This window comes from Crocuta crocuta, unplaced genomic scaffold, assembly GCF_008692635.1.
Source record: "Crocuta crocuta isolate KB4526 unplaced genomic scaffold, BGI_CrCroc_1.0 scaffold29, whole genome shotgun sequence".
Taxonomy (NCBI): Eukaryota; Metazoa; Chordata; class Mammalia; order Carnivora; family Hyaenidae; genus Crocuta; species Crocuta crocuta.
The window spans coordinates 6240264-6253823 of NW_027533280.1; the positions used below are offsets into that span (position 1 = coordinate 6240264).

At 42.5% G+C, this 13560-nt stretch overlaps 1 protein-coding gene across 1 annotated transcript in view; it reads right to left on the reverse strand.

The window, feature by feature from the left end:
• Nucleotides 1-12692, reverse strand: part of HECTD4 (HECT domain E3 ubiquitin protein ligase 4) — a 139656-nt gene extending 126964 nt beyond the window's left edge. Inside the window, exons 1-3 of the mRNA XM_077747960.1 lie at nucleotides 12591-12692; nucleotides 5356-5873; nucleotides 493-582 (exon numbers count right to left, since the gene is read on the reverse strand). Of these exons, the coding sequence (XP_077604086.1) occupies nucleotides 493-582; nucleotides 5356-5873; nucleotides 12591-12692 (710 nt within the window). The remainder of the gene's footprint in view (nucleotides 1-492; nucleotides 583-5355; nucleotides 5874-12590) is intronic.
• Between the last annotated feature and the right edge of the window lie 868 nt (nucleotides 12693-13560).

Consider the following 13560-nt stretch of genomic DNA (forward strand, 5'->3'; position numbering starts at 1 on the left):
GAGATCATGACCTAAGCGAAAGTCAGACGCTTAACCGACTAAGCCACCCAGGTGCCCCATAAGTAAACATTTTTAAAAAACATTTTTTTAAAGTACAGCTGTGTATAAAACGTATAGGTTTTACATATATGTAGAGGGGGCAGTTAGGGCAAGGATTGGGAAGCACATATACCAAAACATTAGGAGTGGTTATCTTTGGGTAATGAGATTATAAGTGATATTCAGTTTCTTCTTTATGTCTTCACAGCTCTTAAAATCTATAAAAATTCATTGTAAGTGATTACATTGTTTAAAAACAAAATAAAAACTGAAAAACAACACACTCTAGGAACACTTTCAAAGAAGGAAGGAGGAGACAAAATTCTTACGTATAGGATATTTTAAAATATGAATCATTAATTAAGGAGTTTAGCACTCTACTTACTAAAAGAGACTTTATGTCCAAATCTCCCTTATGGAGGAAGAGGGTAAGGATCCAAAGTGACAGCTTACCTATACAGTACATCAGCTACAGGCAGGGACCCCAGATCAGTCTGTTTCTGTAATAGATGGACCGTATGAACAAAAGTCTTCAATGATCCCCTAAAAATAAAAAGGAAAATCATCAGAACTTAAAAGTCAAATAAGAAGGTTAATTTTATTAACCCTGTGAGAAGGTTCTCCAAAAGGTGTCTGCTTCTACCAATCGGAAGACATGTACAAAACATACTCGATTCTTACAGATTACCCCTGGCTCATACAGAAAGTTACTGTATGAGTGGCACCAATTATGCCGATTAAGATGTTCTCCTTGCATCTGTAAAGGCAAACAATTTTCCCCCCAACACAAAGTTCAAAACAGAAGGCTCAAACACAAAGAATGTGTGGCTATTATGTTTGGACAGTTTCATCAAGTCCTTCTTTAGCCTAGGAGAGAGATTTTACAGAAGGCAGTTACATTTAATAAATAACCTAATAGTATTTCTAGCCTTAGTTTTTATTTTTGAAGTTCATTCATTTATTTTGAGAGAAAGAGACAGGAAGAGAGAGGGAGACACAGAAAGAGAGAGAAACAGAAGCTGGTGAGGGGCAGGGAGAGGGAGAGAGAGGATCCCAAGCAGGCTCCACACTGTCAGCGCAAAGCCCGATGCAGGACTCAATCTCATGAACCAGGAGACCTGACCTGAGCGGAAAATCAAGAGTCAGACGCTTAACCAACTAAGCCACCCAGGCACCCTCAGGCTTAGTTTTTAAATATCTTTAACTTTATCATTTTACATAACATCTCCCCATCACATTAAATATGCCTGAAAAGGAAGATGTTCAAATAATTTTTAAAAATTTACTATTAAGTCAACTCTGCCCCCAACATGGGGCTTGAACTCATGACCTCGAAATGAAAAGTCACAAGCTCTACCAACTGAGCCAGCCAGGCCTCAAATAATTCGGATTGTGAGCTCAGGTGTTCCTTCTGCTTCCCTTGCTGTGCAGTATGTGATTATAATATTCATGGAGCTCACCGCTATCCAATTTTCTTTTGGTTCCCAAGGCTCAAGACTCTAGGAAATCTAGAATATGGTCAGCAGGATCTAAAAGAAGGTGCTTTTAAGATGCATAGGACTTACCCGGCCAGATCCCAAGTATAAATCACCACAGAACATTTCCGGAACTAAATGATCGCCTGTATCAGATAGGCCGACTTCAGATCGCTGCCTTATTCTCTTAGCCAAAGCTTTAATTGCTGGGTATTATATGCCTGAACCCCAAAAGAAACAGAATACCTGACACCGGACCGAGCAGGCTTGAGCCCTCCTCCTAAGTGCCCCTTTCACTACTTCTGGTGTTCAAAGAATCAAAACCAAAGAGCAATAGAATATAAAGCAGGAAGGCAGCAGCCAGTGCTAAACGCTCAAGTTGGGAGTCGGGCCACTCACAAGCTGCCCCATCTCAACCCGGTCACTTAATTCCTAGGGATTTTTGCTTCTTCATGTCTCCAGCAGGGAGCCCTCCCTGGGGTGCGGGGAGGTTAAAATAGAGGGGCAAAAGCACACTGGAACATGTAAGCCCATTAAACCAGCTATACGGTACTGCTAGCTGCCAGACTGAATCACTAGTTCCTCGGCTCCGAAGTCCCTCGTGATTAGAGCCATGCCAACCTCTCCTCCTGACCCTTTCCTCACCCGCTGCCTTCCGTATGATTATGGTGCGGTCCCTCAGCTACCCCCTCAGCTACCCCAAGCACAGAAAGAGCATCCGAGTTGTGCCACTTAGTGCTACTCCTGACCGCAACACTCGGCCACTGGCTGGATCTTTCTCGTCATCCCGGCCTCTGTTCCACTTCAGGGAGGCCTTACCTGCAGTCTTTACTGAATGCTGTTGGACCTCCACTTAGTCAGCCTCTATCAGAACATCCTGCTAGGTTTTCCTTCAAATGAACAGCCCTCTCTGAAATTAGCTTCTGCATGTCGACTTTGCAATTTTAAGAACCAACTGTCTAGCTCACTGCTGGATCCCCACTGCCTAGAAGAGCGCCTTGCACACGGTAAGTGAGCAATAATTATTTACAAAGTGAATCACTCAGAGTCCATTCAACTGCGAGGCGTGAAACCATGAATCACTATGTTCCTAAAACCTAGCAAAGTTCCTGGCAAAGGTGTTCAATAAATGTTAGTTGGCTGAACGAATAAACATCTTCAAAATAGTTTTTTGAAATGTTTGGTCTTTGGAAGCATCGATCTCATAAGTTCAATTACGTCCCTCGTAACTTCATTAATGTAGATAACCCAACTAAAACGCTTAGGACTTCTGAGGTAAATAAAGTCCAGAATAAGAGGGCAAGATTGGCAATACCATGTAGGAACCATGTTAAAAACAGCACAAGGGCGCCTAGGTGGCTCGGTCGTTAGGCATCAGAGTTCGGCTCAGGTCACGATCTGAGTTTGTGAGTTTGAGCCCTGCTTTAGGTAAAACATAAATCCCAAGTGAGCCCCACTTCTGTCTCTTGTGGGATTGATTCTCTCTCTCTCTGCCCCTCACTCACTTGTGCCCTCGCTCCCTCAAAATAAAAACCACCAAAAACCCCAAGAAGAAACTGAAAACATTCATTTCAACATTTCTGAGTGGAATTTGGAATCTCAAGCACAGGAAGTAATTTCAATAACTATCAGATTGAATGTGGGCACAAAAAGGAAGTTTTATGACCCCGTGTTCAATAACTTAAAAAAAAAATGTTTAAAATTCAGGAGTTGATGATGATTCCTAATTAAAATTCAAGAGTTGATGATTATTCCTAACATTCTAAATCTGCCTGAAGACAGTTCTATCTAAAAGTATATTTTCTCTAAATGGGATTTCTGTGTTAATAATAAATCTATTTAGGGCTTGGAAATGGTCTTCTACAAATGTAGAATATAAATTAATCCAACATAAAGCTTTTCAAGGGAAATGTATTTCAGTACCACCCAGTAACGTCTCCAGAATTAAGCTCATGTTAGGATTTCCACAATCATCTACAGTCTTCAGGGATCTAAAACTAGGCTAAGACAGTTTTGCTCAGGGCAAAGAAACTGACAAATACTGGTGCAATCTTGCCTTAAAAAAAAGCCTGAGATTCAACCATGTGAAGGTCAACTTTGAAACCATAAAAAACAAAAGAAGTCTTATAGCTAAGAACTTCATCATCTTCCAAGAATTTACTCCACATACACTTTGCTTTAAAAAAAAAAAAAAAAGTGGGGTGGGGGGACATCTGGGTGGCTCAGTCGGTTAAGTGTCCAACTTCAGCTCAGGTCATGATCTCACAGTTCGTGGGTTCGAGCCCCGCATCGGGCTCTGTGCTGACAGCTGAACTTTGGATTCTAGGTCTCCCCTCTCTCTGCCCCTCCCCTGCTCACGTTTTCTCTCTCAAAAATAAGTGTTCAAAAAATATTTTAGAAAAATAATAAAAAATAGAGAGGNTTTGCTCAGGGCAAAGAAACTGACAAATACTGGTGCAATCTTGCCTTAAAAAAAAGCCTGAGATTCAACCATGTGAAGGTCAACTTTGAAACCATAAAAAACAAAAGAAGTCTTATAGCTAAGAACTTCATCATCTTCCAAGAATTTACTCCACATACACTTTGCTTTAAAAAAAAAAAAAAGTGGGGCGGGGGGGACACCTGGGTGGCTCAGTCGGTTAAGTGTCCAACTTCAGCTCAGGTCATGATCTCACAGTTCGTGGGTTCGAGCCCCGCATCGGGCTCTGTGCTGACAGCTGAACTTTGGATTCTAGGTCTCCCCTCTCTCTGCCCCTCCCCTGCTCACGTTTTCTCTCTCAAAAATAAGTGTTCAAAAAATATTTTAGAAAAATAATAAAAAATAGAGAGGAGCGCCTGAGTGGCTCAGTCAGTTCAGTGTCCAACTTCAGCTCAGGTCATGATCTCACAGCTTCTGAGTTCGAGCCCCACGTCAGGCTCTGTGCTGACCGCTCAGAGCGGTCACAGTAGCTGTGTCTCGCTCTCTCTCTCTGCCCCTCTCCTGCTCGCACTCTGTCACTGTCTCTCAAAAATAAACAGGAAAGAACGGAAAGAGAACTCAAAGAAAATTCTGAAGGGAGAGGGGCCGATTAGTTTCACTATTTAACCTCACACTGATCTGTCAGACCATGGTCCTAACTGGTCTCTAGACAACTAGCTTAGAAGAAAGTAAGGGCAGAGGACCTCTTTCTCACAAATATGTGCCCATGAACATAGACGTTATTGGGCAGGGCAAAGTAGAAATCCTCTCCCTGGAAAAGTCACTCCAAGCACATTTCCTACAGATAGGAAATCAGTAACATCAGCTTATACACAAAGGATGGCACACTATTAAATCTAGACATATGCAGAGAGATCTTTCCATTAAATTAACGGAGGCAAGCATCTGGGTCCAGAAATACAATTTGTGATCAAATCTGTGGGAGTCGTGCTAATCATCCACTCACTTGCTGATACGCTCCTTACAGACACCCGTGGAAAAAAACAAAATTAGGGGCTCTACAAGTTTTCTGACCGTCCTCCTGGGAGAGATACAGCTATGCCACCACCAACTGCTGCACCTGAAGCACTAACGGCGGAGGGGGCGAGTAGATAGCGGCAGGCTTGGCTCTCCATTTCCAGCTGCTCAGCTTTATCTCGGGAGCACAGGCGGCAAACGCTGGAACTTAGCTTCCAGCTGGGGTTCCTGGCGCCCAGTGTTGGTGAAAGCATCTCCTGCACGGTCAAGGCTGTGAAATTCAATGCTGCCGCCCAAGAAGGCCTACCGGATGCTGAAGACTTCATCAAACAGGCCTGCCCTCTTCCCCCCACCGCCCCCCCACCCCGGCAGCAGCGGTCAGGGGGTCACTGGGCCTGCCCTTACCTGGCACACGCTAAAGCCACCAGGGCAGCGGCAGCGTTCTCCCTTTGCTTGTGTGGGACGTGCCGGTCCGGGTCGGGGGCGTCCTCCAGCCAGGAGCACAGCAGGGTCTCGATGCCATTGAGACAGTCGGCGGGCTCCTTGGTCAGGCTCAAGGGCTGGCAGTCGCGAAGGCAGTTCAATAGCACCTCGGCAGTGATGTTACAGAGGGAGGGGTCCGTCCTGCTCTGGGACTGGATGAGGGGGAAGACCAGCAGGAGCCCCATGCGGGACGTGAAGGGCGCCTGCTCGGGCTGCTGCAGCAGGCCCTGGCGCTTGAGCAGCGCCAGCGTCTCCTCGTCGCCCGAGCTCTCGCGCTCGTGCTGCTCCTCCAGGGCGAGCTGGCGCTGCGCGTTCCACAGGCCGCGCAGCGCGTTCAGCCGGTACTCCAGCAGCCGCGCGTACGCGTTGCTCTGGTTGCCGCACACCGAGCGCAGCCGCTCGGCCAGCTCCGTCGGGTTCTTGGTCTCAAACGTCAAGATCTAAGGGAACAGACAATAAAGAAGTTCGGATGCGTGGTTCCCCCTCCGCCGCTTCCACCGACGGAAGCGAGTCTGGCCGATAGGGTCTAAAATTAGTCCACATCAATCCTCTTAATTGCAGCCGAATGGGAAAAGATGTGCCGTAGAGCCAGGTGTTTGCTGATGGAGATCCCCCTCCCCCCCCTCCACCACGACCTTGGGCCGGTTCCGCTAGTGCTCCAATTAAAAGGAATTATCAGACCTAATTCAGAGAACCCAAATCATGAAAATAGTGAAGTGTGGAAGTCAGAAATGCGTTCAAGTAATTTATTTTAGAAAATGGAGGTACGAATCTTTCGGAAATGCTCTAGAGTTATATACAACGCATTTCTCTGACTCCAGTTACCAGGTGGATTGTAAGTGAAATCAAGAACAAAGTTTTATCTTCAAAATCGAATACACCTAATAATGGACAGTTTTTATTTTGAAGAACACTCCATTTTTACTACAGTTAATCCATTATTTCAGTCGGTGACATGGTATAGATTTATTCAGTTCCTACTGACAGAGGAATCACTATTTTCTTGCCAAAACATACAATTAATTACCAGGAGACCTCCTCTAGATTCTCAGCAACTAGGGAAATAAAACCATTAAATCCTCAATCAACTAAGAAAGGACCCAGCTATCAAGATAGAGAATTAAGGGGCACCTGGGTAGCTCAGTTAAGTGTCCAACTTTGGCTCACGTCATAATCTTGAAGTTCATGGGTTTGAGCCCCGTGTTGGGCTCTGTGCTGACAGCTCAGAGCCTGGAGCCTGCTTCAGATCCTGTATTTCCCTCTCTCTCTGACCCTCACCTGCGAGCACTTGCTCTCGCGCTCTCTCTCTCTCAAAAGTAAATACACACTAAAAAGTTAAAAAAAAAAAAAGAAAAAAGAAATAGGGGCAGTTGGTTGGCTCACTTGGTAAAGCAACCAACTCTTGATTTCAGCTCAGGTCAAGATCTCATGATCTCATGGCACTAACAGTGCCAGCTTGAGACGGTCTCTTTCTGCCTCTCCCAGGCTCGCACGCACACATGTGCTCTCTTACTCTCAAATAACCATTTCCTTTTAAAAATGAAGAATTAGGGGCGCCTGGGTGGCTTAGTCAGTTAAGTGTCTGGCTTTCGCTTAGGTCATGATCTCGCGATTCGTGGGTTCGAGCCCCACGTCGGGCTCTGTGCTGACTGCCAGCTCGGAGCCTGGAGCCTGTTTCAGTCTGTGACTCCCTCTCTCTGACCCTCCCCTGCTCACGCTGTCTCTCTCTCTCTCTCTCTCTTCTAGCAATAAAACATATAAAATAAAATAAAAAAATAAAAATGAAGAATTAAACTAACTTCATGATGCCAAAAGTTTATGCATATAAATTCAACTAGGTTAAAGTGAACAAACTACTGTAATCAACAAAGGAGGACACTCCAGGAGCAAACACATTAAAACAGAGTATCAGGTGTCAGAGGAATTTGGTTCTCGGTTGACCAAAAAAGTCAGGCTGGGAAGAGGTTGGAAATAAAGCAAAAAACACCATTTGGCCATTGGCATTGACATTTTAAAAGGTTATATAGATCACTTTATTTCTCTCAGAAACTTGCAAAATACTTTTATTACTTCAAATGTTGCCCTTAAAAACAGCCAAATAATTAGAACTTCCAGAACAATGTAAACACTGTAACTGTCTTGCTTAGCCATACATGCAAGTCACTGAAGTGTTCCGTTTAAAAACAAAAAAAAACAGGGGCGCCTGGGTGCCTTAGTCGGTTGAGCGTCTGACTTTCGCTTAGGTCATGATCTCGCGGTTCGTGGGTTCAAGCCCCGCGTCGGGCTCTGTGCTGACTGCCAGCTTAGAGCCTGGAGCCTGTTTCAGTCTGTGACTCCCTCTCTCTCTGACCCTCCCCTGCTCACGCTGTCTCTCTCTCTCTCTCTCTCTCTCTCCTGGAAATAAATAAAAAACCTTAAAAAAATAATAATAAAAACAAAAAAAAACACATTCTGGGGCACCTGGCTTGCTCAGTCAATAGAGTGTGTGATTTGATCACCAGGTTGGGAGTTTAAGCCCCACATTGGGTGTGGAGCCCACCTATAAATAAAAAATTCCAATTCGAAAAATCTCTATCAGCGGCACCTGGGTGGCTCAGTCGGTTGAGCGTCCGACTTCAGCTCAGGTCATGATCTCACAGTTCGTGGGTTTGAGCCTCACATCGGTCTCTGTGCTGACAGCTCAGAGCCTGGAGCCTGCTTCGGATTCTCTCTCTCTCTCTCTCTCTCTCTCTCTCTCTCTCTCAAAAATAAATAAATGTAAAAAAAATTTTTAATGTATTTCATACATTTGAAAAAAAGTTCATAGTTTAATAAAAAGGTAAGCAATTTGAACTTCAGTGCCTGCCTATCAGATCAAGAATAGGATCCAAATGACGTAAAATTTCAACCAACAGGGGACACTTGTGTGGCTCAGTTGATAAAGCATCCAAGTTTTGGTTTTGGCTCAGGTCAGGATCTCAAGGTTCGTGAGTTCAAGCCCTGCGTGGGGCTCTGTGCTAACAGTGCATAGCCTGCTTGGGATTCTCTCTCCTGCTCTCTCTGCCCCTCCCCTGCTTGCTTACTCACTGTCTCACTCTCTCAAAGTAAGTTTTTAAAAAAATAAAATTTCAACCAACATAGCAATAAAAAGAACTACTGATACATACAACTTCAATGAATCTCAATGGCGTTTTGCTGAGTGCAAGCAGCCAATTCCAAAGGTTGCATCTGTTGGATTCCGTTTACATGACGTTCTGGAAAAAACAGAACTATCGTGATGGAGAAGAGATCAGTGATTGCCAGAGATTAGGAGAACAGGCAGGGTATGATTATACAGGAATAGTATGAAGAAGTTTTCTGGAATGAACGAAGTGTTCTGTATCCTGGTAGTGGTGGTGGTGATGTGAATCTATACAGGTGTTAAAATTCATACAACAGTATACCTCCTGAAAAGGTCAATTTAACTATACGATAATTTTTAAAGGAAAAACAATTCCAACCAGGCTATATCTGTATTTAACTATGTTTTACTGGGAAAGCTGTATTGCAGGTCACATTAAAATTACGAACTAGAACCACTTTTCGTTTTTAATCCAACAGGATCAAACAAATAATGATTCAAGGTCTTTTACCATCAAGTCATACCAAACTATTTTCCTACCTTTTGTCGGGGTTCAAACACAAATCACCCTTTTGATTATTTTTCACATGGCAGATAAGGTAACTCAAGCACCTTAAAAATAGGATCGTATTTCAAGGGCAACCATCTACCTTGAAGCTGTAAATATCCAAGGAAGGTAGCCTGGCCTCCCTTTTTTCTTCATTTCAAGAAATTCCGTCAAAAATCAGTAACCAACCTCCACCATTAAAAACAACAGTGAGGGGTGCCTAGGTGGCTCAGTCGATTAAGCATTCCACTCTTGATTTCATCTTAAGTCATGTCGTGTGAGACTGAGCCCCAAGTCGGGAATCTGTGCTGACAGCGTGGAGCCTGCTTGGGATTCTCTGTCTCTGCCCCTCCCTGGCTTGCACCCCTGCATGATCTCACAAAATAAATAGATGTAAAAAAATAAAATAGAATCAATAACCAAAGACCAAGGTATTTTTCTTTTTCTTTTTTTGTCATAGAAAATAGAAATTTTTCTTTTTTTACAAATAGTTTATTGTCAAGTTGGTTTCCATATAACACCCAGTGCTCATCCCCACAAGTGTCCTCCTCCATGCCCATCTCCCCCCTCCCCCCCATCCATCAGTCCTCAGTTTGTTCTCAGCATTCAAGAGTCNTATTTTTCAATGTTGTTAAAACAACAACAACTGAGGCGCCTGGGTGACTCAGTCGGCTAAGTGTCCGGCTTTGGCTCAGGTCATGATCTCATGGTTCGAGCCCCGCGTCGGGCTCTATGCGGACACCCAGCTCAGAGCCTGGAGCCTATTTTGGATTCTGTATCTCCCTCTCTCTCTGACCCTCACCTGCTCATGCTCTTGCTCTCCCTCTCTCTCTCTCTAATAAAAAAGACATTAAAAATTTTACCAAAAAAAAAAAAATCAAACTTTAAATTTGTCTTCCCAGCTATGAACCTCTAAAACAAATTTTGTTGTATTTTTAAAAAGCTTTCCAATATTGGTTTTGTAATTTCCACTCAGTAAAACTCTTTGATATAAAATACATGTGTTCCATATACATTTTTTATTTATGGTACACTGACCAGCTACTTAAGTTATATGAGGCAACTGTTAAAAAAAATTCAATATAGGCTTTTATTACTCAAGAATCAAAGAACTTAGTAACATTAAATTCAGCTATTTTTTATTATCAATCTTAAACATAACCGGTTCTAAAATGTGAAATTTCACGGTTCATAAAATGATATTTATGACAGTAATCTATAGCTAACTCCAAATATTAAGACTAGCTGGAAAAAAAACTATAATATACTTCTGCACTTTTGATTCTATTTTTGTAAGTATTTCGGTTATATTTTGGCATTCCACTTGAAAGACAAATATTCTGAAAGGATTGGAGTTATAATTAACCAAATATTATATAATATACACACTTAAGTGACTTATGTTTATTGATTTAGCAGTATCTAAAGCACACTATGCTTTCAGAAATCCATTAGACTACTCAGCACGGTCCATTCCAATGGCCCCTTATGAAAACTAAGAACTGTGCGCTACATGGCCGTTTTTCAGAATTCTAAGTTTGAAGGTCATGGCCAAACATCAGCTCATCCAAGACCTCATACCTCTGAGTTTTAGTAAGTCGCCATGAAGGATCTATTCTGGTACTTATGAATATTAAATAATTGGTCTCAGATCCTGCTATAAAACCACTGCTCTCAGTAACTGCTCTTGAAGTAGACAGAAGACCAGAAGGTCATTAGAAAAGGAATACTCTTCTCTTTAAAAAGGGGGAAAGCTATTTAAGGAACAGGGAAGATCCCCGTCATCCTTAATCAGAAGGAAGGGTCACTAACTGTACTTTGGGGATAATGAAGTCACCCAATGAAAGGAATGACTTTCAAAGTAACTTGTAGCCTTAATGTTTGTTTGTTTTTTAATCATATGTGACATACAACTTTAAGCTAAGACAACAACAATCATTCCAGAAAGTCTAACAGAGGGTAGGATTTGCCAGCCAAATCTGGCTTTGAACAAAACTCTCATATTTGACCTAAGAGCAATTATAGAGGATCAGCTCACTTCAGTCAATTTCTTTCCATTTTCCACGTGGAAAAATACAAGAACATATACCTGCCAGCCATGACGTGAATGAAATACGAAATGCCAACATGCATTTCAAGTAATTGTGGTAAGAAAAAGCACAGAGAGGTTTTTAAAGTAGTAGATCATGTTATATATAAAGAAGTTAACTAAGCCAATAATTAACAGAAAAGATTAGGGCATGAACTACTGTATTCCCTTAAAAGTAAATATCAATATCCATCCACTTCACTGTTCAGAATAGGGATGTAAGTCTCTAAAAAGGGTCAAGAAATTAAAAGATTAGAGCCTACCTCTGAAAGAAATGGGAAGTAATCCCATTTCTAAGAATTTATCCTAAAAAAAATTCCAGAAATAGATGTACAGACATGTTCACTGCAGTTTTATTAGAGTAGAAAAAGTAGAAGCAATCTCAACAACTAAATGGGAAGCGTTAGGGGGTAGCTGGCTGGCTGGTTTGGTCGTGACAACATGCAACTCAATTTGAGGGTTGTGAGTTTGAGCCCCACACTGGGTGTAGAGATGACTTAAAAATAAAATCTTAAGAAAGAAAGAAAGAAAATAGGAATTAATCTTCAGTAAATCAAGATAGTAAAGTAAGTTAGGGGCACCTGGCTTGCTCAGTGGTAGAGCATACAACTCTTGATCTCAGGGTTGTGAGCTGAAGCCCCACGTTGAGTCCAGACATTACTTAAAAAAATAATTAAGGGGCACCTGGGTGGCTCAGTCGGTTGAACCTCCGACTTCGGCTCAGGTCATGATCTCATGGTTCGTGGGTTCAAGCCCCGTGTCCGGCTCCATGCTGACAGCTAGGAGCCTGAAGCCTGCTTCCGATTCTGTCTCCCTCTTTCTGCTTTTCCCCCCCACTCACAATCTGTCTCGGTCTCAAAAACAAATAAACGTTAAAAAAATTAAGAATTATATATGCCCTACAATTAGGGCTTTGTAAAACAGTTGTTCAATTTGAAATGTCATTAGTATTTGTGGTAATAGACACATGGATTTTTCTCTATTTAAAAAAAAGAGACAGAAAAAAACAAAACAAAACAAAACAGGGGCACCTGGGTGGGTCAGTCAGTTAAGCATCCGACTTTGGCTCAAACCATGATCTCATGGTTCATGAGTTTGAGGCCCACGTCAGGCTCTGTGCTAACAGCTCAGAGCTTGGAGCCTGCTTTGGATTCTGGGTCTCCCTCTGCCCCTCCCATGCTCATGCTCTCTCTCTCTCTCTCTCTCTCAAAATAAACATTAAAAACTTTTTAAAAACAGTGTTAAGTTAAAGAGCTCATATTTAAGCAATCATAACTACAGGGGCGATTTTTCTAAAGCAAATGTGATCTCTGACTGGTAGTCAAACAAATGGTGACGACTGATACATTTAAAATTGGGGGGACATCTGACAAAAAAGAATCCTGAGAACTACAGAATATGCGGTCCTTAAATCAGCTGACTAGTTCCATCTGTTGCACTTGGCAGCAAATTAGGTAGGGCTGGTTAGATTCCTGGTTAGGAGGGAAGACTGAGTAGCGGGACAGGGAAGACACTGTAGACATTGGGAGCTATGAGCCAACAATAAAACCTTTCACTCTCCCAGAAGAAAGGATATTTAAAACTCAGAACTGTGCCCGCCTCGGCAGCACATACACTGAAACTCAGGATCACTCAAGCTCCAAACAGATGAATTACTATACTCCCTGATCTACTACATTAACCAATTCATTACATGTAGCCGTCCGCATAAAAGAACTTTCTACCTGGGTTATTTCAAAGCAGATCAACTGGCCGGATTTGCAAACTCAACACAACACTTTTCAGGAAAGGCTACAGAATAGAGAAACCCTCTCAAATGTTATAGTGAATTTTTAAATGCTTCTGTAAGTTTTTCTGTTTTTCCATTATGAAGATGGCAATCATGGCCACACTGAATCGCATAATTGCATACAGCAATTCACAGAAGATCTCAAGTGAACCAAGTCAATGAACTGTGAATGAAAGGATGGAATTCTAGGTCTACTATGAAAGCCTAAATCAAGAGTGGATCACTTATCAATTAAATTAGGCCCCAAATTTGCCTATCCTTTTCCAATCCTGGAAATACATGTTCATTCAAGTTCTTTCAACTTGTTAAAATATTTATTAACGTTTATGTATTTTTGAGACAGAGAGAGACAGAGCACAGCAAGGGGGTGGGCAGAAAGAGAGAGAGACACAGAATCTGAAGTAGCCTCTAGGCTCTGAGCTGTCAGCACAGGGCCCAATCCGGGGCTTGAACCCACGGAGATAATGACCTGAGCCAAAGTCAGATGCTTAACTGACGGAGCCACCCAGGAGCCCTTCAACATCGATTTTTAAAAATGGTCTTTAACTGATAACATGATTAAATTTCATGCCTTAATTTAGAAGCTTTAGCCTCTAGCTGGG